The sequence below is a fragment of the Cygnus olor genome, chromosome 19, assembly GCF_009769625.2.
Source record: "Cygnus olor isolate bCygOlo1 chromosome 19, bCygOlo1.pri.v2, whole genome shotgun sequence".
NCBI classification, from domain to species: Eukaryota; Metazoa; Chordata; class Aves; order Anseriformes; family Anatidae; genus Cygnus; species Cygnus olor.
This window is the reverse complement of record NC_049187.1, coordinates 484546-511237: the sequence shown is the minus strand read 5'-3', so window position 1 is coordinate 511237 and position 26692 is coordinate 484546. Positions and strand designations below refer to the sequence as shown.

The 26692-nt window shown below is 45.3% G+C and overlaps 1 protein-coding gene across 1 annotated transcript in view; it reads left to right on the top strand.

Annotated features, from left to right (window-relative positions):
- Positions 1–23365, top strand: part of RABL6 (RAB, member RAS oncogene family like 6) — a 58273-nt gene extending 34908 nt beyond the window's left edge. Inside the window, exons 9-15 of the mRNA XM_040531500.1 lie at positions 7077–7435; positions 9607–9769; positions 15611–15823; positions 16582–16927; positions 18758–18929; positions 20598–20647; positions 21256–23365. Of these exons, the coding sequence (XP_040387434.1) occupies positions 7077–7435; positions 9607–9769; positions 15611–15823; positions 16582–16927; positions 18758–18929; positions 20598–20647; positions 21256–21450 (1498 nt within the window). The 3' untranslated portion in view covers positions 21451–23365. The remainder of the gene's footprint in view (positions 1–7076; positions 7436–9606; positions 9770–15610; positions 15824–16581; positions 16928–18757; positions 18930–20597; positions 20648–21255) is intronic.
- Positions 23366–26692: the final 3327 nt, after the last annotated feature.

The window sequence follows — 26692 nt, the reverse complement described above, 5'->3', positions numbered from 1 at the left end:
TACTTCTATCACACAGTTGAAAGGATACTCTCCCTACAAATATATATTTTATATCCCTGCAGGAGCTCTTCAGTTCCTGACCTTGAGTCCTTCAGCCCAGGTCCTGATTTAAAGAAATAAGCACACTCATATGGAAAGGAACACAGATTTGGGTAAAGGTCTGATTCCTGGTAAGCTGCTTAGGCTGGTGAGTGGACTATCTGTAGGCACATCAGCGGTAGCTAGTGGGAGGTAGGGTTTGCTGTTGAGGCAGGTCTTCAGTACTCTTGAATAGGGCTTGGGAAGGTCTTGCATCCCTGCTTGACAGATGCCCATCTTCTGGTTTTGAGATTACTATGTTTATCATGCTACTGTGGTTGTTGTCAAAATGAGCACCTGATGTGTTTTACTTTGACACCCTCTTGTTACAGCACGTGTATTCATGCAGTTTAACTTGTTGACTGTTAGCAGATGTGACACCCTTGTGTTGGCTACTTGGATTTAGATGGTACTTGGAGTGCTGCTGTCAGTCACCACAAGTTGCTTAGCAAGGGGAAGGTGTCCACAAGCACTGGGGGCTGCAGGCCTTGGGTGCAGTGGGGCTGCTGCACCACCTCCTCTGAGGTAGTTCCTGCTCTCCTTACGTTCGCCAACTTGTGCTGACATAAAATCAGGCAGTGGAGCCTACAAGGTGGCAGTGCTCGTCTCAGTTATTTCATTCACCCCTGTGCATGTCTGGTAGCTGCTCTGTCACAATGACTGATGCTAAATTTGGATCAGCGAGAACAGAAGGAGCACAACAACTCTTCATCCTGCTGTGTCTGGGTACCTGAGGACAAAACGTCATTGCTCTAAAATGTGCATCCCAAAGAGAACACGAGGTGGCACACAACACTGCCTCATCCAGCTTATGTAAGCCGTCCCTTGGCAGCTGCTGGCCAAGCTTTGCCTGTGTAATGCATGTTTAGAGGCTTCCAGCTCTTTCCCTCTGCTTAGTCTCTGCCTGCCACACCTTTTGCTCTGGTACTTTCCCTGTGGTGTCTCAAAATTTACATTCTCAATACAGCTAAAAATACATTTCAGCCCTTTTTCAGTTTCTGAATTCTTACTAAACAAACAGCAATCACTTCTCTGATGTCTGAATTTGTAATATGCTCAGTTTTTCCATGTTGTGTCCATCTTATCTCCTCTCACAAAGGAAACATTTTATACATTGTGTTTGTTCAGTTATAGCATGTCTGTTCCCTCACTGAATGGAGATGCACATGGAGAAGTATTTTTAGGAAATTATGGAAGCTCTTCCTGCATATTTTTTTTTTTTTTTTTAGGAACTAGTTGAAATGCTTGCAAAAATTAAGAAGAAGCAAATCTAATCTGTGGTTTTGATGAACTTTTATGTTTTGCTGGAATTTTTTCTAATATTTTCTTTTTAATATTAAAAGACAATTTAATTTCAAGGGTTAAGGATTCAATTATCTTTGAATTACCTTTTTTTTTTTCCCTGGAGATTAATATAAATTATTTAACAGGGATACTAAAATTTTTCTTTGTGAGAAGTCCCATCTTCTCTCACAGTCAGTTTTGAGAAACTTCAGGAAATTGTATCTATAAACCACTGTGTGATTGTTTGATTTATAAGCATCTGAAATCCAATTTATGAACAATTCAGGTGAAAAGGAAACAAATTGTCAGATCGCTTTACTGCTGGTGTTTAAGAGCTCTCAAGCAAACTGTTAGTCAGGCTTTGCAAAAATATATTCAAAGAGACTGAACTGCAGATTATTTGAGATACTGTATGATCTGAGGTACAACTTTAGCAGTGGTAGAGTCCGTTCCAGGCATGCCACGTGATGAAACTCCTTCTGGATGCTTTCTCAGTGCTGCCATGCAGCTGGCATCTGCACTGTCGGGTAATCCTGGAGAGCCAGGTGCTACTGTCCTGGCGGGGAAGATGAAACAGTGACTGTAGAAAGGCATTTGCTCTCCCCTAATGAGGACTCTTATTTTGGGGAACACGCTTCCTGTATTTGACAGCTTTATTCACGACAAAGTCATTTGTTGGGATTTTGGGTTTTGTTTGCTGGTTTGTTTTTCATGCATTGAGCACAGTTCTTAAGTTTGCAAAGACCATGGTACAGAGTAGTGCCAAATGTCTGACAGGAGAAGTTGCTGCTACAGCTGCTCTCCAGCATCTTCAGCTATATCGAAATACAGGTCTGGTGTCTCACTGGCCAAAGGCTGAAGTGCACGGTACCAGTTAGGAAAGTAAACCCCCTTTTGTTTTCTTTTCTCCTTCCCCTACCTTTATCATCTAAGCTTGCTGTAAGTCACCGTTCCCATCAGATCAGGAGCCAGTGTGTACTAAATGGGACTCCAGGTCACTTTTTTTGTGTGACTGCATTAAGAATGAATCGCACCTGGTCCTATCATCATGGATCTTGCTAGAGAACTGGAGAACGTGGAGTGTATCCAGAATGTTGTAGAGGGACATTGTCCTGTTCCATCAGTTTTGTGTCAAATGGAAGACCTGAGGAACATCAGGGGAGGGATGGAACATCAGGCCTAGGCAGCCAGCTTCAGCCCAGCTTCTGCTGACAACTAATTTCACGTTCAGGAACCTGAGCTCAAGGGGGAATCAGGTTCAGTACCTTTTAGTAGCCCAAAACAAACAAGTGGAAATCTAACCCTCCATGCAATAAAGCCAATGAAATTGATGTCACAGGGCTTATTAATCTTCATTTTCACAATTAATAAAATAACCTACAGCGTTTCTTGCCATATGAAATCCATTTGAAATGTTGATCACAAAACAGAACAAAGAGCCAAAAAGCTTCAGGCTGCTCCTGTGTTCAATAGTAAATGAATGCAAACACTGACAATTTTAGGACTGAGTCCTTTTGTGCTTTTTTTTTTGTTTGTTCTGTGCACAGAGCAACAGTAACCTCAGGCCGTGATGAGTTTCTGTTCCTGCAGAGCATGTTCATCTTTAAAACTGCATAGAAGTCCCCTCTTGTGAACAGGCCCAACACCAAGTGAATTATTCAGGGATTTCGAGGATATGGACTTATTATTCAGCCTGAAATGGAAGGATTGAAATGCAAACAAGGAGCCCACACGGGTGTGGACAGATAACCCATCTGAACTTACATGGCACATTTGCTATCTCTAAAATGAGAACAAGTGTACGCAGGTCACAGCATGAGTGTATCAATTGTGCATCAATTGTCTACAAAATCGTGTGAATATGAAACTGCTTGTTTAGCAGTAAGATTTTGAGTGAGGCCATTTACAAAGGACTGCCAAAAAGGATACAACAAGGAATACAATAGCCAGATTGTATAGAATATGAGAAGAAACAGACGTGTGGAGACATGTGGCAAGTTTGGCCTGGTGCGTTCCTAAAACAGCCTTGGTCGTGCCTCTGAAGAGTGTGTGTAAAGTCAGAGAAAGCATTCATGCATTATGTAGTATTTTTGAAGTGTGGAGGATGCTTAGACACCTCCACCCTGGAAATTACTGAGAGCTTGCTGGCAGCATTTTCACGTATGCTGTTTTTCCACCCACCTCTTCCACAGAAGAAGATATGAATATGAAAGCTCAGCATAGCTGCATTATGCAGCACATGTAAAACTGGTATCAGACCATGCTTATTTCTCTGTTGTCATGGCACATGAGAGTTTGGCCCATGTGTCTAGTTTAGGATGAGGAAGGTCGCGTGAAGAGCACGTGCCAGAACTGTCCTTGGTGCTGTGCTGGATGGAGTAAGAGCCTGTGTCATGCTGTCCCCAAATAACCAGTTGTACCTTTCTACTAAAAATAACTTGCTGTGTCTTGTTCTCATGCCCTTCAGATGAGCAAGGCATAGGAGCAGGTGCAGAAGGGAGCCTGCATGTGTGCTACTCCCCAGACTAGCTGAGCTGGAGGGAAGAATGACAGTCTTTGCACTTCAATCGTGTAGCATTTTTTCCCTCCAGCTCTTAAAATGCGTGTGTTTCTGTAGGAGAAACAGGTGGTATTCACAGCCCTCCCTCCCTCTGGAGATGGCCACTTGCCCAGAACAAAGCAGGTTGTTTCCAAACTGGGTAGCTTTGATGGAACAAAGTACAGTAAATCTTCAATAGCCTGATATTGTAAGGAGTGTCCTGCACTTCATTGGGACCAGCTTTAAATACTCTTCAAGCTCAATATTCTTTATCCCCAAATGACTACATATGCTCTTTGTATGTGCTTCATACAGGATCCTGTTCCGTAGCCTTCAGTACACAATAGTCTTATCCTACCTGAGGCACCCAGCTGCCTCGATTGTGGGACAGTGTCGTGATCAATAATGCAGTAGTTGTTCAGTTCTGTTTGCATGTAGCCTTGGTGAGTTAGGTGCTCACACAGACTGGCGGAGCTGCTCATAGCCAGAAAGCTCAGCTCAGCCAAGAGAGCAAGCAGAACTGGCACCAGGACCTCGGATGCTGGCTGTAGCAGCGACCAAGCTTGCAGGCCTTCCAGCCGGGAGCACTGTTGCTATAAACAGGAATAGAGGTGCATGTAGATCAGTTGGCATTCATTTCTCTCCACAGTTGGGAGGTATGTCTTTAACCCTGAGCAGGACTTGGGAGAAGGAATCAGTACCATGAAGCAGAACTATTCAGCCATCCTGCCTTCAGCTCACCAGAAGCCCTGAATCCAAGCTTGGAGGGGCGAGCTGATGGAATTTATCACTTAATGCTTCTGGTGTAGATTTGCAGAGCTGCACATCCTGTGCAGGCAAGCATCTTGGATAGTTTTTCACATCGCAGCAATTTTGTGGGTTCAGAGCATTCGCTTACTTGGATAAGGGCTGAATTACAGGTACCCTTCCTTGGTTTATCTTTCCTTCACCACAAATGCAGCGCATAGTCTGCTGTGGGGGATGCTGAACTGTGTGTATTGTGACCACCTACCTTGTCAAGAAAGGAGTGATGTGTAATTCCTCGGTCCCACAGCACAGTGAAAGGCATGCGTTGAAAATACCCTGTTAGAGTCTTGCAGTCTGTGCATGATGCATTGCGCACCTTCCAAACAAACCTGATACTGTCTCCACAGAGACATCTGTACTTGTATGTGCAAGAGTTAAAATCCTTTGTGTTTTCTGTTTGTCATGTGACAAATCCATGCATCATTTTCTGCGGGATGTGTTGTTGCACAGCTCACCCCAGCTGCGAGTCCCTTGGGAGGGAGGATGCTGGAATGGATGCTTTGTCGCATGCTCTGATCGCAGTTCTGATGGGAGCTTGTTTTGTTGCACTCAGCGTAGGTAGAATAAACATGTAAGCGTTGCTCAAGATCCTGGTGGAAGCATCAGATAGGTTAGCACAGCACTAATTTAGCTGCCTTGACAGCAGTCTCAGGGGAGAGGCAGAGGACGGGCCACGTGACAGCCTGGCTACTTTCCTGCTCCTCACAGGCAGCACCGCATTTGTAGTCTTCTGGCCTGGTCTTCTGGAACGAGCAAGGCAAGTCTTTCCTAGCCATGCAGACGTGGTGAACTTGGAGCAAGAAGACCTGTTCCCTAGCCTTTGAGCAGATGACTAGTTCCTTTGCATTGTTGAATTCCTTCACATTTCTGCGTTGCACAGTCATCCAGTTCTTTCTGTATCTTGTCCCTGTCTTCTGTGTTGATGAACTCCTACTTGCAACTTCGTGAACATATCTGTGGTCCTTGTACCACTTACTGAAATACTAAATACGTCTCAAGGCTAACTCTTGAGGAACTCTACCAAGGATTTCTTTCCTATCAAATACCACTTCTTAGTGCTGCCCTTTATCCTCTCTTTAGCTAGTTTTTCTGTTTTAACTAGCAGCTTCCTGGGGTTTTTCACCAGGGCTCCGAACATCCTGTGGTCACAAAGTATATTAATTTGTTTCATAAACATGTATTGGGTTGTTCCTTAAAATAGAAAATGATATCTCAAGGAAGTTGTAGAATCTTTTAGCCCACGATGTTTGCTTCTGCTTAGAAATCATTCTAGTGAAGGTGTCTGTCTGTCTGAACTCCCTGCAGGACAAGGTCGTGCTCTGTATTGGACAGCAGTCTCCATTTCAACGTATTCATTGCCTGGAGCACAACCAAATCTGTCTTGCAGAAGCAGTTGGACCTAGAGCCTCTGTGCACATGAGTTTATTAGGCTTAATGAAAGGAAGCAAGACCATGACATTTGCTAGATTTTATACATGATACACTTCAGGTATCCTATCTGTGCATCTTTGACGTGCTACATGTAACAGATCTTACTTTGAGACCATTCTGTAGAAAAAGCCTTTTTATTTCATCAAGCTTGTGAAAAGACTGTTAACCAAATGGGCTGCAGAAGGAGGCTGCAGCAGGATCAGACTTGGTTTCATTTTTTCAAAAGCATGGAGCGTTTCACCCTTTCTGACGGTACAGGCTTTAATGCTCTTTGAGTCAGGAATCCAGCCAGGACCGCAGTTTGCTTCAGAGCGTCTGCTGCTTGGTTCAAATGGCTCCAACACATGGTGTGTGTGTACAAGGGGAGAGACCGCACATATATCTGCATGTTGTGAGAATTATTGCAGTCAGTCCTCTGAGCCTCTGGATAGCTCTTGTTTTTTTGTTGTTGTTTTTTTTTTTTTTAATTCAAGGATTCTCCTCACAAATCCATTCTTGGCTGAAAGAAGAGGTTTTCATAGTATTTAAGATTTCCTGAACACTTTGATCTCTTCTGCAGAATACAGAAATGTGCCATTCCTGTAGCACTTACTCCCTTAGAGACATATGTCCAAGTACTGACTTAAGGTTGAGTTTCAAGCCCTGGCACGTTGTTATAGTCTATCTATCCAGGGAGTTCCCAGCAGCATTACAAATGTAGGTTTCATCCTGCAGTGCAAAACAGATTGGGATTCTCCACACCATCATGCAGATCGTGTGACTTTAGCACACCTGGGTGAACCAGATTTATCATGACCCAGGGAGTTGTGGCAGCTCTGAAAGCAGGCCTGTACCCTCCCAGCTCAGCGTGTAGCCAAAGCAGCACAGCATTGTACTCTGTTGAGCATATTTTCTCCATTACTTATATTTGTAATTTATCTTTGTAATTTATCTGCAGCTTCCTTGAAATGATGGAAGCCCGAAGTCGAGGACACACGTCACCACCGACAACTAATGGGCAAAGCCCTTCCTCTGGTTCCCAGTCACCCATAGTACCTCCAAGTTCCACATCGACAGGCAGTTCCAGCCCTGGCACCCCACAGCCACCACAGCCGCTTTCCACAAGCTCTGCCATCTCTCCTGAACCCCCCTCATCTTTTTCACCAGTGCCTGCACCTGAGGCTCAGCAGCCGCATACACCTCTGCCAGCTACCACCTCCCCAGCACCTCCAGCTGCAGCCCCGCCTCCGAAGCGCAGCATCATTTCACGTCTGTTTGGGACATCTCCTGCGCCAGACCCCTCTCCTCCCCAGCCAGGTAGGTCTAGACAGGGTGTCACCCATGGGTGTTTCTCTGTTTTCTTTTCTGCTTTTCCGCAGTGAGAGGCCAAGCAGACAGTTGTCTGAGAAACCCAGGCCCTGTTTGTGTGCAGCACATCCAAGGAGAGCTACATGGTCACTTGCTTCTTTTCTCCTGATTGGCGTTTTGTTTGTCTCTGTGTTGGACTTGGACAGGGACTGTCCAGCCAGCTGGACAGGGGCTGTAGTGTGCTTCACGAGGAAGGTACTAAGCACCCAGGGGACACTAATAAAATAACTGTCAGCTTCTTAGCAGGAGCGCACACGCCTCTTGAATAGCAAGAAAAATCATTAGAGAAGCTATTTGAAGCACTGTCTTCACAAAAGTCTGGCAGCTCAAAGGGGCTCCTGTGTCTTAACAGAAAGCAGCAGAGTGCTGGTTTTAAAGGTTATTTAGCCAGAAATGATCACGTAAGTCCAGGCTCTGCAATGGATTCCCCTCCAGGGAAATAAGCTCCTTTGAAGATGCTCTGAGGAGGAGAGCAGCCCGCCTTGATTTCTTCCTTAGCAGTAGTAAACAATGGAGCAGAGTGGCACAGCATTCGGTCCAAACCCTGGCTAGATGAAGTTGCAGGGCAGAAGCATTGAGAGGTTTGCTGCATTCATTTTTACTGATCTGGACCTTAATTTGCCTGTCACATTTGCTTTGTTTGTGAAACTGACTGGAGTTGCGGAGCTGGCACTGCCTAAAAATTATTAGCGTGACATGGTTTGAATCACCCGTTGGAAATACCTTCCCTCTCAAACTGTCAATCCCTAGAGCTCACAGTGCTCTCAAGACACCCACAGAAAGAAAGGAGGAGGTGCTGGGAACATGGTTTGCAGTTTCAGATGTTGAAATCTTTCAGTTTTAGATTTGTACACAATGTTCTGCATCCTGAATCTGTTACCAGGTATGACACAGTACACCCATTCCAGTTTGTTTATGACTCCTCCTATCCACAAACAAACAAACAATAAAAGAGGAGAAAATGTTAGAAATGCCTCGTTGGCAAAAAAAATTGGTCATATTGATATGTATAAAAAAGACTAGTGGTCTACTACCAAATCTAGCTCAAGACCTCTTTAGGCTTGTGGCCTGCAGTCCTGGGATCTCTGGAATGCTTTTTAGGAGGGTTGCAAAAGGCAGCAAGGAAAAACTGATCTGTTGTTATATTTATGTAGTGTGCCAAGGGTCTGCACCTCTACTGGAACCTGCCTAGGGACTAGCTAATTGGAAAGCAGTTGAAAATCACTATCAGAAAGTAATACTTGGTGTTTTCTGTGGGAGCTGTTATTTAACCTTTCCATTGAAGTCTTGCAGCAGTAATTCTTTTGGCCATGTTTTTTCTTACACCAAAGACACTCAGTGACATTAGTAACACTGCTGTTCGTATGCAGAAGTAAACTGAAAGCTGTGCTATTAGGGCAAAATCTATATTCATATAGAAAGCTTGCTCACCCAAAAGAGTCTAGGTGTGAAATGCAGTCCAAGCAGAAGAAAAAGGTTTAATACTGCAAATCTGAAAATATTAATCTCTCTAGACTTCAAGTGTCTTTCATCCTGATACCTTGACAATAGGTAAAGGTGTCTCTACACATCATTTGTGTTAAAGCAAATCTTTATTTGCAGTAGCTCTTGAGCTTTTGGTAACGTAGGGCATTTAAAAGCACAGTATGAACAATCCTGCCTTTGACAGATAGAGTTTAAAAAGCAAGAGGAAGTGAATGAGTGAACTGAACAGTCTGGAAAAGGTGTAAGAATAATGAAGGGACATAACACAGGAGTGATGCATACAGTTTAAGTACAAAAATGTGGTTGTGGTATAGTCAGTTGTGGTATTCACTGTACAGCAGAATCAGCTACCATTCTAAAGAGATTTTCAGACTCATCTAGGAGGCTGGATCAACCTTGTGCTTTGTAAATCACAGTGGCTGCACGAGGTCTGTGAATGACTTCATGTGAGATTCTGGTCTGGTTTCTGTATCCTGTTCATAGCTTTCCTCTTCCCTTGCTGCATAGCTGAGGTCGTGCTTTGTGGCTGTTATCTGTGTGCTAAAGGGGCCCTGGACAGGATAGGTGTGTAAAAATCAAATTTCTGTCTTGCTTGTGGTGAACTCAGTGTTTTACAACTACTGTTGCTAATACAGATGCTGCTGCTACTCCTCCTCCCCGTCCTGAAGCCCCTACAAAAGTACAGAGTGTGGAGGACTTTGTTCCTGATGACAGCCTGGATCACAGCTTTCTAGAAGACTCAGTTCCACAGAAGGACAAAGGGAAACTACAGACTAAACACCGTATCGATAGTGAAAGGTAAGGGAAAGAGGGTGGAGCAAGAGCAAGACAGGGATGTACCAGGAAGTGCAATCTGAATAATTGCTCAGGCCTAGCTAACCCATTACAGCTGTTCAGAAAGGGACTGCAGAGCAATTAGCAATTAGCTGCCCCTATTCCTTTCTGTCTGTTACTGTCTCCCTTTTAATGATACACACTACTTCCTGGGAAGCAGGAAAAACAGCAGTAAAAGCTAGTTATCACCTTCCTGGTTTTGCTGTCTGCCTTTCATGACCAGTGATAAACCAATGGGTTGCTTTGTATCAGGAAGGGTTTTCCCTTCTAACCAATGTGAGGAAACGTTTGAGGTATTTTCCTTATGGAACTTGACGCACTTTGCAGGATTCTTCTGTTTTGCCTATTGAATAACTTGCCGCTGCAGAGGCCCGAAGAATGGACAGGTTCCTTCATGGCCTGATACTGCCATTTTGGAGGCATTATGAGGAGGACTGTGGTTTTTGGAGGACCCTTGGGGGCACTCCATGGCTCAGTGGGATTCTGGAAGGAAGGATGGAAATGGTTGTGCTCTTTTGCTCATGTCTCTGCATGCTTGCCTGCAGATTGCAGAAAAGTCTTAGGGAAGGTCTTCTTGTTCCTCTGTCCATTTCTAATGTCCCTTCCCAGTATCCTTCAGATGGGAGAGAGCTGAACTTATGGAGGCTGGATTTTCTTTTTTTTATTATTATTTTTTATTGTTATTTTTTCTCCTGGATTTCATTTTTTTTATCTAGGAAAGGGATTGTGATATACCAAGCTGCTCTGACAAGAGGATGTTCAGCAAGGCTGTCTGAAAGCAGGCTGTCATTTGAGAGGTGACCCAAGAGTACTCTCAGGCTCTGTATCCATCTGCTTAGAACAGTTTATGCCTGCTGCCTCTTGTCATCACCACTGGATTAACTAGGAGAGTAATTAAACACTTCCACAGCTTGTATGTGAATGTGGATTCTGCATCTTATGACATCTTTGTTATGATTCAGTGTTCTTTGGTTCAACCACAACAACTTGAAATCAGTGCTGTGTGTGAAGCTCAGTGCCTGCCTAATGCAGGTCAGCCTGAATCACCATCCCTTATGACAGTAGAACACACAGATGTTTTTTATTTAAAATTAAAAAAAAAAAAGAAAATAAGAAAAAAACAGTAGTTGCTAGAAACGTGCTGGCCTACAAAGTATCTTGCTTGCAGCTGTGGCCAAGCTGGATTATTTTTGTGTTTAACAGAGATGTCAGGAGAGCCAAGCCTGACCTTCCTGGGGTTTGCTGAAGGACTGGGTCCTGGAGTGCCCTTAGGGCTTTTTAGCCACAGTTCTTGCTGTGGGAAGGATGCTGGATCTTTAGCACAGGCTTCTCTTCTAATAAGCATCAGTTATTGGAAGCAAATAGGTGTATAAAATCCAAACGTGTCAAGCAGTTGTGTAATGAACTCTGCTCCTTGCCTGTAGAGTTGTCACATTCTCATCTGTTATGAAGCCCTTCTGTGTTCTGTCCCCAGTCTTGGTAGCCTTCCAGGCATACAAGCTGGTTGGGGCAAAACGAGAGATACCTTTGGGCCTCCACTGGGCACAGAGAGGACACTCAGTCACAGCTTCATCTTTTGGTGAACAGTGGTAATCATCTACTGTTAGAATAGCTCTGTTTATCTGGGAGAAGACCTTGCAGTGCATCCCTGAGAATTCAGGTGCTTGATACTTCTCTAGAGCATGGCATCCATGTCTTGCTCTGATTTCTTATGTAGTTTGCACAGTTTTCTTGGTTGTCTGGCGATGTTACGTTCTGTTTCTTGCCAAAAAGGGCCTACCACAATAAACCAGGCACGCTGAAATTCAGAGCTGTGCTATGTGATTCTGTCTATCACCTGCAATAACAGATTTGAGTGAGGATCCCAGTTACAACCCCATGGTGCCCAGGAGCAGCATAAGAGTTCTGTAAGCACCGTCTCTAATAATTAGCCTCTACTGCAATAAGTAGATTATTGTAGTTGCAACAAAATTTGCTGCTGCAGATATTTATCTTGGACCTAAAGAACACAACAGTTCTGTGAAACCGCTGAAACCTAATAGAGATGTCATTGATTTTAAAAAACAGACATACTAGAAGTTGCATCCCCCTTGAATCTGAGTGAGGAACAAAGCCTAAGAACGTTCTAGAGAGATGCATTCATGTTTCCTGAACGTTTTAAAGCAGAGATCTGAGCGTTAAGCCTACACAGCTTGCCAGCATTTCCTCTGGGTGTGTTAGGACCAAGTGTAATCTCCTAACCTGAAGAACCGTGCAAGACAGAGCAGGAAAATGAGCTTTGTGTTAAATATTCCTAGACTTACTTCTCTTACCTGAATAAGATGTATTTCCTTATTGGCTGTAAGCAGGAGTCTCGCAGTTAGCTCATAGGAGAAGCCCTTAGCGCACAGTGCATTTCGTACATGAAGCAGAGGTAGTTACTTCTTCTTGTCATTAGAAGCAGGGTGGTGTGTAACTGAACCGTGTCCTGAACTCAGTGTTGCGCTTGCTTCCATGTATAAGAACTTGCTTGCTTTTCCTTTCTAAGCTTCAAAAAGAGGCTGTAAATTTTGATATTTCTCATGCATTTTAGTTACATCGGGAATTCAGGGTTATTGTTTTCAGTGATGTTATGTGAACTTCTCCCATTCGGTATTCCATAACAGCTCTCTAATCAATGGAGCAAGAGTTGACGCAGAGCAGTGATGTTAGAAAAAATGTTTTTTTCTGAAGCATGCTAGCAGTGAGGAAAGAGCTCGTGCCTCTGAAGCAAAGAACTTCTTGCCCGACGATCAGACAGCTGCTCAGACTTTCAACATGTACTGATGTCTCTTGGTGTTCTTATAGCTAAATCCCAGTGCAGATCTGCAGAGATTAATGGAGTCCTGCGCTTTGTTTAATGGCATTTTATGGTTCTCCAGCCTGCAGTAAAGAGAACTCACTAAATCAGTTTCCTTAGCAGTTGATTAGGAAGGCAGTTCAATTATTCCAGTTTGCTGCTTCAGAACTTACTTTGCTGCTCTTTAGCTTGATACTCAGAGCCGGTGTGTATGTGACTGCATCAGAGGAGCTAGTCTGACTCCAGACTGCCCTCCTCCCTCCTGCTGGCTCAGGCTGTCCTGGGTCTGTGGATAAGCTGCAGGTGTCTATTTGAAAGTGAGTTTGTGCTGATGCTAACAGGATTCCTGTTGAGTTTCCTTGAGTTTTCACTAGACATTTATCATAAGCATTGATTAGATGTCTTGTATCTGAAGGACTTCTAATTGGTTCTTTGCTTTTATCGCCTCTGTTTTATACATAGTGGTATCCAGTTGTGCTAGACAAAGCAAGGAGACCTGAGGGCACTGTGGTGCACACTAGAAGACCCCCATCTCCTGGAATGTAGCATTGCAGACTCACCATGTGGCATGTGATTCCCTCAGCTTATCTGCTTTATTAGAGTTTGGGTTTTTCCTCTATCTGTAGCCACAAAAACTGATGTGGCAAAAAGATTCTGATGGCTCCTGGTGGCGCTGGATCCACTAGCTGTACAGCAGGGCTGGTGGGATACTTGTCCAGCGAGGTTTGAGAGCATACGCTCAGACTGCAGCAGGATTTGTTTCACCACCAGAGGCTGTTCCATGCACATGATGGAGGGCTTGCTCTGAGGAAACCCTGGTGCGCTCTTTGGTCAGTAACTCATACAGACCTCCGCGAGCATAGTCATTTTTGGTGGGTACCTGTGCCTGCAAACATGTTGGCTCAACACTAACGCAGGCTTGGCAGTGTGTCAAGTGTTGGCAAGAGTGGTGCAATGTGCTTGTTTTTGCATGCTCTGACTTCCTTCCAGCTGGAATCTCAGGACTACAAGCTGGTACTAATTTTGCATTGTCAGGCCTTGTTTATACTGCAGCAGTGATTTTCCTGACATATATTCACTTCTTTGCTTTGCTCTTAAGCTGCCGCTTAACGATTTGTGTGGAAGTTATACATGGAGGCAGCATATTCACTGCAAAGGGAGATGACCCACTTTGCATGTGTGCGTACACACGTAGATGTTCTCTTCAAACTGGGAATCCTTTAGAGGCTGCAAGTCGCGTATGGTGTGCAGTGGAAGGACAGTGGCAATAGCAACAGTCTTACATTTCTTATGCTTAGTAGAGTGGTGACATGTTACAGAAATACAGTGTCACTTGTTCAAGATAATATGCTGCCATTTTTTAGGGTGTGATTCCATTTTCTTTTCAGCACATTTCTAGAGAAAACACTGCCAGTGTTTCACGTACCTCAGAAATCTCTCACTTGTAATTCCTCCAGCCAGTGTGGTACTTGGAGGCTGCTTTGAACAGCACTTTTCTTCTCCTTTGTGTGGGACAGGCTGTGTCCCTCCTTTCTGGCTCAGCATGAGAGCAGCAGTGTTAATGATGAAGGGGTTCTCGAGCAGCCTGCCTCTGCTTAGCTGGGAGCTGAGCTCTGAGTCCTGAAGGCAGAGGTGCATTTCAGGACTCAACATGGAAAGCAGGAGGGAACGGATGTTAGTCCTGATCTTAATGCTGTTACCCAGACAAGCAGTAGTTGTAGTCACTCTTAAAGTACTGTGCTCGTTGTGATAAGCCTAGTGCCCCTTATGTCACAAATGCTACACTATCTGTGTCACAAATGCTACGGTATTCTTTAAAACTGACATGTAAAAAGTAACTGGCCATAAGAAGAGCCCAAGTGAGTAGTACAGTCAGGTGGACTGTGTTAGTGCCTTGGCATTTCTTATCCCATCAGCACAGCATCCTCCACTGTCTTTCTGTGCTGGCTGGCTTCTGGCACCATCTGCCAGATTAAGGATTGTAGTTTTTGGTGGTTCCTTTCGTGATTCTAAAATCTAATCTGTTTCAAGCCATAACCTTTTTTTCGTTTTTTTTTTTGCCTCTGCGTAAAAATGAATGCTGTGTTTGTACAGTCCATATCGAGTCAAAAGGACGGTGGAGTGGGTATCATATACAGTAGATTGTCAGGAAGGAACTGAGTATCTGTTGCAGATAAAGCAAATAGCATGGGGGAAGGTAACGCAAAGGTTCATCAGCTGAGACTGAAAAATATCTGTATTCCTGACCTGAGTAAATCCATCAGAAAGTATCAAAATTGTTGAGTCCTGGGGAAATCCAGACAAGAACCCTTCAGCTGGTAATTTCAGCTGTGAAGCTCTATCAGGATGACTCTGAATACATAACTGTATTGCATTCATGGAGCCTGGCAGATGCTTAGCTCTAAAAGCGTGTCCTTAGGTTAATTTATTTTGGGAAATGTCAAAGCATGGTTATGGTGTCCGAATGGCTGCCTGCTTCAGGGAGCACCAGAGAAACGGAAATCATTCCAAGAAGCTAATAGCTGCAAGTGAATTTCCACGGTAGTGGCAGTATGATCAGGCTTAATTACAGGATGTGGGGATCGAGGCAGGCGGTTCCCACTCTTCAATTGGCTGATCCTTGTATGTGGGACCAGGGATGTTCTGATAGAGGCCCTGCTGAAGAAACAGGCTGCTCTACAGCGCTGAAGCTTACTCATCTTAGCCTTGAGTGGTAAAAGCCACTGTGTGACACATCCTTCTGTGATGTGTTTTGGTACTGGGCTTGTGTCACCCTTGTAGCCCACAGGGAGCAGGTCCAGCGTGAATGGGGCAGTGGGCTGGGGGCATGCAGCAGGAAGACAGCAGCGGAGCTGCCCTGGACAGGGGAAGGGTAGGCCTGAAATTGTCTCTAAAAGCATGGCAAGTGGCACTGTGCTTTCAAGGGGAGGCATGTCTGTCCTACCATGTCTTCAGGGTGCTGTGTTTAATCATCGTCTACTTTGCAGTGATGGAGAGGCACCTGGGGGGAACCCTATGGTGGCGGGTTTCCAGGACGACCTAGACCTGGATGACAAAATCCCCAGCAGACCCGTGCTGGCAACAGAGCGAGTGCCCAGCGAGAACATCACCCTGTCCAGTGAGGAGGAGGAAGAAGTTAAGGACTCTAATGTCATACTCATACCTGATGAAAGCATTGACACAGAACATGGAAAAAAAAGGTACGAAGCACATCTCGAAGTGTGGGATTGTGCTGGCAAACTTGGGCTTCTTCTCAGTCCTGCCATTGACTTCTGTGCAGCTCTGTGGAATCATGGTATCTCTGGAGCCTGTTCCTTCATCTTTAAGTTGAATCTGGATTTACTTGAGCTGGAACTGCTTTATGCAGCACCTTCTGAGGGGGGTTGTGGTACTAGCAGCTGTCCTTATGGTACAGCTTCATCACACCTAAGTAGTGTGCTTTTGAGCACTGTGTTTCTTTGGTCGCTGGTACATTTCTGTTTGGGAATGGCCCAGCCTTTTTTTCAAGTTTGAACAAGAGACTGTAACTGAGCTCCTGAAAGTTAATAGCAGTGTGAGGACAGAGGTATCAAGTCTTGCAGTGGGAGTGGAAGTCATTCACCACATCCTGTGCTGGAGAACGATGAACTGAATCATATTCTCCACATACCATACGCTGTGGGTAGTATGATTGGATTTGGCCCATCAATGCAGGCACCTGTATGTCAGCATCCTCAGAGACATGAGAACATTCAGCATTTGACTTACTGCCAGAAATACTTTCGCCATCTGGGTGCTGTGTGTTCAAACGCACATACACACACACATAGGATGAGCTACATCTCTTACATCTCCTGTTGAGATGCACATTGAAGCCCTTGAGGCATGTTCAGCTATTTATTGGTCATCGTGCTTTGCTTCACAGAATCACAGAAGGGTGGTGTGGACAGGCTCTGTCAACTTGTTTTTTTCTTCTCAGGTCTTCCAGAAATTCTGTGAAACCACAGAGTGAAGCAGTACTGACCAAAGCAACTGACCCGAAGCCTCCTGACAGTTTACCTCCACATTCTGTGTCTGAAAGAAACAGCAGCAGCAAGCTCAACGCTAGTCTGCCAGCTGCTGCCACCACCCCAGCAGCAGTTCAGGCCCCAAAGACCACTTCCCAAAGCAAAGGACATGCTCTCAAACTGAAAGTGGTCAAAGAGGAAAAGCCTGAGGAGTCTGACAGTGATCAAGAGGGACCAATAGCTACTCAAATGCTCTCATTCGTTATGGATGACCCAGACTTTGAAAGTGAGGAATCTGACAGCCAGAGGAAGAAAATGGTAAATAACATGCAAGAGTCACTGTGCACTGCTGCAGAGCTGAGCTTGAAGTGTTGAGGCATCTCACTGGGCAGAGCTTTCATCTGCTCTGCCAGTCTCTCAGCAGCAGTCACAGCAAGTCAGGTGCTAAGCAACCTGAAGAAATTGATTTAAGCACAAACCCACTAACGCTGTGATTGGTGAAGCCATGCAGCAGCAAGGTTTGTGCTCACAGATTTTAATGTGCTGTTTATTCTCAGTAAATCCAGAGTGTGGTCAGTCAAGTAGTGTGGAAGGTATGAAATACTAAGCTGGTGGATTTTCACCTGAAGTTTAATGTGTAGAAGCGTGTGCATGCTAGAGAGAGAGGACAAGTGAGCTCCTTAGAGTCAATGCAGCAATCAAAAGGCCATACCAAATTTGCTTGGCAAAGCTCCTTACGGAAGTAGGAAAATCTACCCAAGAAGAGGGGCAATCTTTCCATTACAGCCAGGTTAGCTGTAAAATGTCGGTAATGTATGTGAGCTAAGGAGTCCCTTCAGCTCCTGTCCCTAGCCTGTCGTGTGTTAAAGACGGAGATAATGCAAGCATCTTCTCTGTGCTCATAAGAATTTGCTGCTGTGACTCTAGGTACTCCTGATTTCAGTGATCTGCACTCACAGCCAGCAGAGCAATCTCTGTAGGAACTGAAAATCATGATTTGGGATGGACAGTTGCTGTTCTGAGGTATCCTAAGTGTCTAGGCCAGCTTTTTTTTGGGAGTGTTTTATATGTTTGCATCGTTCCAGAAACCTGTAGTAAAGACAGCTGTTCCAGTTTCTTTCACTGTGGCTATGGGTCATGTTGTTTTTTATGAAGTAATTTTCCATTCACTTAGCGTTTCAGTACCTGCTTTTCCTGGCATCTTAATATAAAAGCAAAACTATTTGGAGTAAGTTTACTTTTTGTAACTGTGATGGTACATGTAACAAATAATGATGAGAAATGGGATTTGTGAGAGAACTTGCTGTTGCAGCAGTCTCAGGGAGATGCCCCACAACTTATGAACGCTTTTCAAGTACAAGGTGTACGGGTAAGGGGAAGCAGTAAAAACACCGCCATTAAGCAAGGTGGAGGGGAACGTTGCCTAAATCATCAGCAGAGTGAGGTGTTTATGGTCAGTTTGGAGGATATAAAGAAAAAGGTTAACAAATTCTGAAGAGGATTAGTTGCACGTACAGAAGAATACTGAACTTCATTTCCATTCCCATTGTGCAGAGAGGCAGAGGATTTGGGGGGTGATATCCAGTCTCTGCAGCATTCTGTTTCTGCCCACACTGAAGATGAAAATTTGCACTGGGAGCACATTCCCTTTTGACTTGATGAACGGATTTATTCTGCAGACACAGACTGCTTTGTTGGCCCTGCTGCATGTTGCCTCTGGTGTGCTAGACCCCCCAGAGCTACACAGGAAAGGTTTTGTCTATCAAATCTGGAGTTGTTTTCAGCTATTTAGATTTGATTTTCCCCAAAACAGAGGTGCTTCACCAGGGCAAGTGGAGGCTGGTGCTGTTGAGCTAACACAGTTGAAAGTCTCATTTAATCCTTTTATGTCAGGAATTTGATTTTGGTGTCATGAATGATAAGTTATCAGAGTGTGCTTTCCAGGATCAATGCTACCTAGCCATTTTACCGTAGCAAGAAATAGATAGAGCTTACAGCATCATAGTCATTGATTTTCAGGCAATAACAGCTCAGTTCAGCTACCATTTCCTTCCCTCCTCCGCACATGCTGACATCTCTGTATACAAAATATTTAGAGATTTTTGTTTGAAAGACCTGTCTGCATTGTCAGTCTGTTCTTGTCTCTAGGATGAATTCCCTGTCCGGGAAGATCTCTCTGAAATATCTGATGATGATGCCTCGTTGGCAAAGCCACCCCAGCCTGTGAAATCAACAGTCCACTCCTTTAAACTGAAAAATGACTCAGATCTCTTTGGTTTGGGTTTGGAAGAAACTGGTCCCAAGGAGAGCAGTGAAGAAGGTAACAGCCACACCACATTTCCACTCTTGCTGATTTTGTTTTTCAGGTGTCTGTTTTTCCCAAAGTGGTTCCAGGGTGTAAGCAAACCAATTTGCACTAAATAAAGTACCATGCAACTTCATGCAGTGCCCTGTGTGAGTCTTTAATGTGGTTTAACACAACATAAATAACTTTATGTTTTTCCCCATGGGGGTTGGGAGAACTTGGCTCATCCATGGCATAAGCCATGTATTATTTCTGTCCCAGCTGGAAGCAGGAGCACATCTTTCATGAGCTGCTTCTGTAAGGCTTCCTGTTTAACTTTGCATGCCTGGGAACTGATGCTCAGCATTGCAGTGTCCACCTCCTCAAGAATTTGGATCAATGTGAGCAAAATGTTCTGACATACCCTGCCGGTTTCCTCTTCTACTTCGGGGAAAGTTGGGGTGAGTTTCTGGTTATAACCTAAGCACTCCTCGGGCTTTTTATTTTCCCCCAATCCCCCGAGGGAACAAATTTTAGTTGTGCAAATGATTTCTGCTCTCTTGGCATTGCTGCAAAGCGTCTGTCCTTGATGCCACCCAGAAAGATGAAAAGTTAAAAACTTAAGGGGAGACAGCAGCAACCTAAGTGAGGTTTATCATTGAAAAGCTATTACAGAAGTGTAAGTAAGGTATTACAGGCAGTGATGGTTTCATTGGCTTGTGATTTTTTGTTGCTGAGCAGCACAACTTGGAATAGGTAGAAGTGTATCTGCAGAGGCCCAGGTCAATAATTAAACTTCCGTTTAGCACTTTTAATAATCCAGTGTGGGTTCCTCCTATCTCCTCTGTCTGGGATAAGTATAAAAACATACCTTGGTAACCCAGTCAGTTGGAGCTTGACCAGCAATTAGAGTTCTCCATGGCTGACTTGCATTTACGTATCAACTGAGGGGAAGACTGCATAGGTATCAAATACCACCTTGCGAAAAGTGGTGCAGCTACAAAGCCTCCTGTGTAAAGCCAGGTAAATACTCTCCTGTTCAAGGAGTCTGTGCAAAGTCAGTGGAAGTTCAGCAGTCAAATCAGTGGCTGAGCTATCAGCCACGATAAGCTGGGACAAACGTTTTGACAGTGATGGGCTCTGGGGCTCATTTGATACAGTGAAAATAGCCACTGCTGTAGAGCAGAACTGCAACAGTGGCACTTTGGCCTCAGGGTGACATAATTTCCATACGCAGCTTGAACAACGAGTACTAGCCTGCTAGTCTGCTCCAATGGGATTTCCATATGCCTTCAAGTATTAAGTGGCCAGAGGCAAATTGTTCCCCGTAGCTCTTCTTCAGTTCGGGAATTAATAGTGTGGTGCCCAGTTTGGCCTTTAGACCAGTTTGCAGGTCTGGTCTCTGTATTTGTTTCTTCGGTGGCTGTGATACAGTCAAGACCCAGGTGTTCATAACACAAAATAAAATAGACAGTATAATGCTCATAATTAAGCTAGCTACATCTAGTCAAATTAGGACCTGGTGCTGGAACCTGTGTTAGTTTCTAAGGGGTCACAGTTTGTCCTGAGAAATAAGGATTGCCTTTGCATGTGGCTTCAGGACAGCATTTTGTTCTGAGAAATAGGGTCAGGGCAGAATCACATGGCTTGTGGTTTGCGATGATTTAAAACAATATTGGTTTTTTTGTTTGTTTATTTGAACAGATAAACATGCTTCTAAGGAGAAAAAGAAGAAGAAAAAGAAAAGCAAAGAGGTACTATTTAATTCCTCAGAGTTGATCTGCCATATTGTCTAGCAGCCGAGGAAAGGGGTAGCTACCTACAGTGTGCTCTGTGCACCAGGTGGACTGCCTTCCATTCTGGCATCCTGCAGCCAGAGCTGTGCTCCATGGGCTCTGCAGACCATTAACCACTTTGCAGCTTAAAAGCAAACTTTCAGAACAGTTGGCTTTTAAAAAGGCAGTGTGTGAGTTTGTAAAATGTAGGATTAACTAGAGCAATGCATCTCTGCTGATTGGAGTCTGTTATAGCCCCATGGCTTTTTCCAAGCATAGGGAGATCCCAGACAGAGCTAATCTCAGGGACAGCGAGGGAAGTCTGCAGGAGGCTTCATCTTTGACATTTCTGCTTGTCCAGTAATGTGGTATTGTCAGGCACAAACTGCCTGACAGACCATTGCTACATAAAAACCAGATGGTCTTTCTTCTCTTCTGTCCAAACTCACAGAAGGGTCCCAGCCAGCCTTGGTGGTAGATGCTTCTCCCTAAGTAAGGTTCCCATTAGAGCCAAGTTTCAGGGCGATATATGCTGGGTTACTGGCATGCTCAGAGGATTTACTAATTACAGTTTTCTCATTTTGCAGGAAGAGGAGAAGTCTGTGAAAAAGAAAAGCAAACACAAGAAGAGCAAAGAGAAAGAGGAGAGCAAAGAGGAGAAAAAGAAAAAGAAGAAGAGAAGCAAGGAGAAAAACAATGAGATAGATGAACTGGAGGCTTTTCTTGGAGGAGGAGCCAGCATGAGCAAGCCACGAGGAGGTGGGGACTATGAGGAGCTGTAGGCTGGCTACCTGTACATGCAGCGGACTCTTCTGTCGTGGTTGTCTCCATCTTTTCTTACAAATCACACCAGGACAGATGCAGATGTGTAAAGCTTTTTGCCATGTATTCACTCGAAACAGATCTGGCAGAACAAAAGCTTTACATCTGTGTGTGCTGTTCTGGTGTGTTCGTTACACAAAGAAAATGCAGCTGAGATGTACTTGAGTAAGGGGAAGGTTTAGGGCATGGTTCCCCAGCCCGCTTCCAGGCTGTCATTTTGTCTCCTTCCAGAGATGCCCTGTTTGGTAGCTGGCAGGGTGTGGGGGGTGAAAGGGACCTGCTTTCAGCTCCACCCCTGTTATATGCCACTCCTGCACACCTGAAGTTCCTGTCTTGTTAAGAGGAGTGCAACAAAACATGCTGCATGAACGCAATTGTGCTCGCCTGTCTCAAGTCTTTAACTTTTTATTCTTCCTATTTTTTAATGAGAAAGGTGGTATTGGCCATTGCTCCACCCAGCAGCTGATGCTTTAAATCAACCAGATCATGCTATGATACAGCTCTATAAAACAGCAGCTACAGGACCAGAGTGAGAGAGAGCGTGTGTGATTTTGGAGTCCTTTGAAAGGGACCTTTCTGCACAGCAGCTTAATTAGCACTCACTGGTGCTGCTGTTGGAATTCATGAAGCCCCATTGATTTCCGTGGCCCCAGTGTCTCAGACACTACATGTAAGCTGCTATGCAGTTTGGGAAAACAATGCAAAGTGCAAAGCTAACTTGAAAAAGAGAGGAAAAAAACAGTGCTTTTCTGCATTTCCCACCCTTGAATTTGCATACACTAGAACCCCCTCCCTTTGGTACCTCTCAGGGACATGACTCTCATGGAAATGAAGATATCCAGAGCTTCAGAACTGTCTACAGAACAGTGTTAGCATGGCAAGGCATTTGCTTCTCAGGCATTTTACAGTCAGGCTGTACAGCAGCGGCTGCCTCTCTACACTGAGAGGAACAACCACTGTAGCTCAGACGACCTTTCCTGGTCCAATTTGTCAATATCGCAGCTATGTTTACCGGGCCAAGCCTCCCAGCAGCCAGCGTGCTGCCCTTCCCTGCCCCAACTGGAGAGCCTCCTCCTATCCCATGAGTTTGGGAAGTCTTTTAATTTTTGCTTTGAACTTAGTTGGTGCCTCCTCAGCAGTGCAGGCTGCAGTTGGATAGGCACTACAGGCCAGCTGTTCACACTTGCCTGTGTCTCAGTGAGTCACCACCATGTTTGGTGGAGTTTGTTAGTTCTCCATACCCGCCTCTGTTTTGGTTCTGGGTCCCTTTTGCAGCTCGGACAGTGAAGCTCCCCCCAGGTTCTGTGCATTCCACTAACCTGTTGCACCCAGGTTGATTTGAGGTTTGGTTTTGTTCTCCCTCCCCTTTTTGTTGTGAATTGTCAACCGTGGTATCCAAGCTGGGATTTGCTACTACATCCCCATAAAGCAAGGTGTTCTTTTGATCCATTGTCCACTTCAGAGTTGTCTTGAACAGCAGGCAGTTATCTGCTCTATTTTTCTTTTTCTTCTCCCCAGCCCCCAAAATGCACATGTAACTGTTTCCCTATAAAATGAACTGAGTTTGCTGCATGAGCAGTATATTGTTCAGGTCTGTTTTCCATTAGCATTCACTATTTCTCTACATTACTACATTTCTTGTGACACTGTGGGGAAATCACATGGCACAATTCAAACTTTGCACGCCTGGAGAGGAAAAAGTTGACGCAACCAAAGTTTGTGGCCTCTCTTGTGAGAAGGTAGGCAGGCGTTCAAGCTTCAGCTGGCTGTGTTCCTGAAAGCGCTTCTGTTCTGTAAAGATTTTGGGTCATGTTCCATTTTGCATCAAAAAACCTGGTACAATCCATTCTGACTATAAAGCTCTGTTGTACAACTGCCTCTGTACATCTTCTTCTCCACTGCAGGTGTGTCTGTCTAGGCCCATGAGCTGCTTGTCCCTCCAGGATCCTTTCACAGAAGGACAGCCTTCTGTCACGACCTCACGTTTTTGCAATCTCATACTTAGTGGAAAGGGGTGCTAAACTAAAAATCATTCAGAAAAAGTTGAACTTAAAAACCATGAGTTTTTTTTCCCAAATCTGAGGTCTGTCCTGAGAGAGCTGTTGTTTCACACAGCACATAAAGGAGAGGGCATTTTTGTTCAGCTCAGCTTCCGTGCAAACGCAGCTCATGGGTTAGCAGAAGGTTGAACAAGCGCTGAGCCCCCTAGAAATGTTTATGTTGGCATTGGTTTGTTTTTCACCTGGGCCAGATTTGACTACCAGTAGGAGCCTTTACGCTCCCTGCAGCTCAGGTTCATTGTCAGCACAAGGAACTGAGACAAAAACAAGCAAAGATGAGTCATTGTGATCCAAAATTCTCCTTTAAGAGAAGCAGATGTGGGAGCTCTCTTTACTTACACTAGAGAGCCAGGAGGGCATGTGGCATATTTTGGCTTTGACTGCAAGGCCAGAGAAATCCCATCCAGTGGGTAAAGTGGGAGTGTGGAGAAGAATAGCAGCAAAAAGGCATTTTTTAGACTTAGATTTATCCCTTTTCCAGGCAATGCTGAAGTAGTTAAAGCTACAGAGTAAGGTGTAATCCAGCACTGGTAAGTGTAAGTGAGGCGAGAAAGAAATAGACCTTGTCTGAGTTGGGCTCACCCATGCCCAGTCTTTCAAATAAGCTAAATATAAGAAGTATGTGTACGTGCCTGTCACTGTGGGGAAGCTTCTGCAGGATCACATTGATATAAATAGATCCTGTGAGTATCTCTAGAGTTACCGGTGTATCTGTTTTTATCCGTTTGGGTTTATCAGTCATCCAAAAAAAATCAAGACCTTAAGGCTGAGGAGCTGCAATTTCTTGCGGTTAACTCTGGCCAGAGCTGCATGTTGCGTAAAGTCTCATTTGGTAGAGAACAGCAGGAGGGAGAAGTGCAAATTTGTGTAGTCTGACGGTTTAAAGGGCCTGGTTCTCGAGTACAGCAAGGGCAGCCCTGGCCTCGAGGGCTGCTACTGGAGGCACACGTCTGAAAGCTGCACTGCCTGCTCCCCTGCCTCCATACTGCTGTGGGACTGAGATCCCCTGGGGTGCTCTGACATGGTACAGTTAAATCTCGGTTTCCACTGCGCCCATCTGAAGCCAAACCATCCATGATAAGTCATGAGAGGTAACTACAAGGTCCTGTTCCCACCCCCCGTATCTTCCCAGCCAGGATCACTCAGCTGCTGACTAAGTCATACCTGCAACCTCCATTTGCTTGAAGCATCGAGCATTGGGCTGCCTCACAGGCCCAGGAGGAGAGGGGACTTGGCATTTACCTGGCATCTGGGGGAGTCTGGACATCTGCTTTGTGAACAGGGTTATGGTTACCTGGGATAGCTGGTGCTGTGCTGCTAACCCGAGATGTGAATGGGAGTTAGGTGCCCAGCATTTATTTTGGGGAGGGTTCCTTGCTATCCCCATCCCTGAAATGGTAAAATTATGTTACGGTTAGCAGTTCCTGTCACTGTTGGCAGTCTCTGGCATATGACTTGATGCAGCTGTTGTGGCAAGACACAAATGAAGTCATACTCTGAGAGCAAGCCGATGTTCTGATCTCTGCAGGCTTTGCAGTGTGCCTCGTGTGCAGACTTCGCTGTGGCTCCCCAGCTGGGAGCCAGTTTGGGCAGGACCTTCTAGCTCACCTGCACCTGAATGGCCTCAAGCTGTCTGACTCCTCTGTGGCTGTACATTGTCTCCTTGCGGATTCATCTAGTGCAAGGGCAGCGTGTTCGCAGCATCCTTCTGATGGCCCAAGTCTCCTTAGAACAGGTGGCCATCCCTGCTTGCTAAAGCTCTTGCTTGTGTTAATCTGTGTTAGTCACAAAACTCATCCCTGCAAGTGAATCAAGCTGCTTATCACTGCTGCCGAGCCGTGTACCCAGCCCTGCGTGGCACTGTCTGTGCTGAAAGGACCAGGTTTCTCCATACCCAGCCTGTGCCTTCCTCCATCCCTTTGTCAAATACCAGGTAGAAGATTACCACAAGGGCAGACGGACTGGTCCTGGCAGTGCCAGCCATCTCCAAAACAGCTCAGTTTCCAGCATCCATGCAGGAAGCTGTACATCAGTCTTCTGCCTTGAGGTTTAGGAGCTGTCTGATAATTGCCATCCAATTTTATTCCTGGCCTATTTCTGCTTATTTGTTCCTTTGCCAGCACTGTTGTTTAAATACTGCTCCACCTCCTCAGTCCTGTGCGGACAGGGCTCGTATCCCTGCTCTGCCTCTCATCCCTGCTCTGCCTCTCTTCTGCCGCACAAGCTGTCCCCTGGCTGTTCTAGCGGCCGTCCTTGGCACCAGCTCCACTCTGAGTTCATCTTTCTGAGGCTGTGCCAGTCCAGATGAGGTCGTGCCAGGGCTTGTACTTAATGGTTCCCATATAATGCATCTCCTGCTGCATCCTGGGATGGTGCTGGCTTTATTCACAGCTGTTTCTTGCAGCAGACTCACAGCTAGCAGCTGGCTGACTGGTGTACTGGGTCTTCATCGTTCCCTACGATTTATGACGAGCCAAATGCAAGGAGTGCAATGATCATGCACTTCGGGGGATTCAGATTCACCCTATTTCTGCTGCTCCCATAAGATCATAGCATTTTTTCCCTTGGCTTGCCAAGGCCTCGGGTGGGAACATTTTTATGTTAGGTTATTGAAGCTCAGGTATTATCAGGATGCAAAATGGATGTGGGAACTTGCAGGTGCCTTTTGAGGAAGCCTGCTCTGCAGAGAGCTGTGCAGGCTCCTGGAGGTGCTGCAGGGCCGGGCAAACAGCTGGACTGTGACAGGACCTGGTGCAGGACAGGGCAGGCAGGTGGCTGGGCCGGGGACAAGATGAGCGATGGACGTGCTGTCTGCAGCTTCCCTGCAGTTGAGGGCCCTGCTCTTTGTGAGATCCTAGTGCTTGCCTGTCCTTCTGGGATGCCCCTGAGCTCGCAAATGAGTGATTCTGGGGAAATCCTGCAGTAGGATGGGCTTAGGGACCAGTTGCTGTAACCTAGCAACAGCCTTCATCATGGCATAATGTAATTAATCCAGAGTTGGCTCAGTCTGGTGCTTAAAGATACCAGGACAAGTGGTGGAGCCTTTTTAACTTGTGGTTTTGCCTCCAAAACAAACCTTCAGCATCTCAGGCTTCCAACATGTGCTTGGCCCTAGGATGGCTCACAGTGAGTATCCAGACCT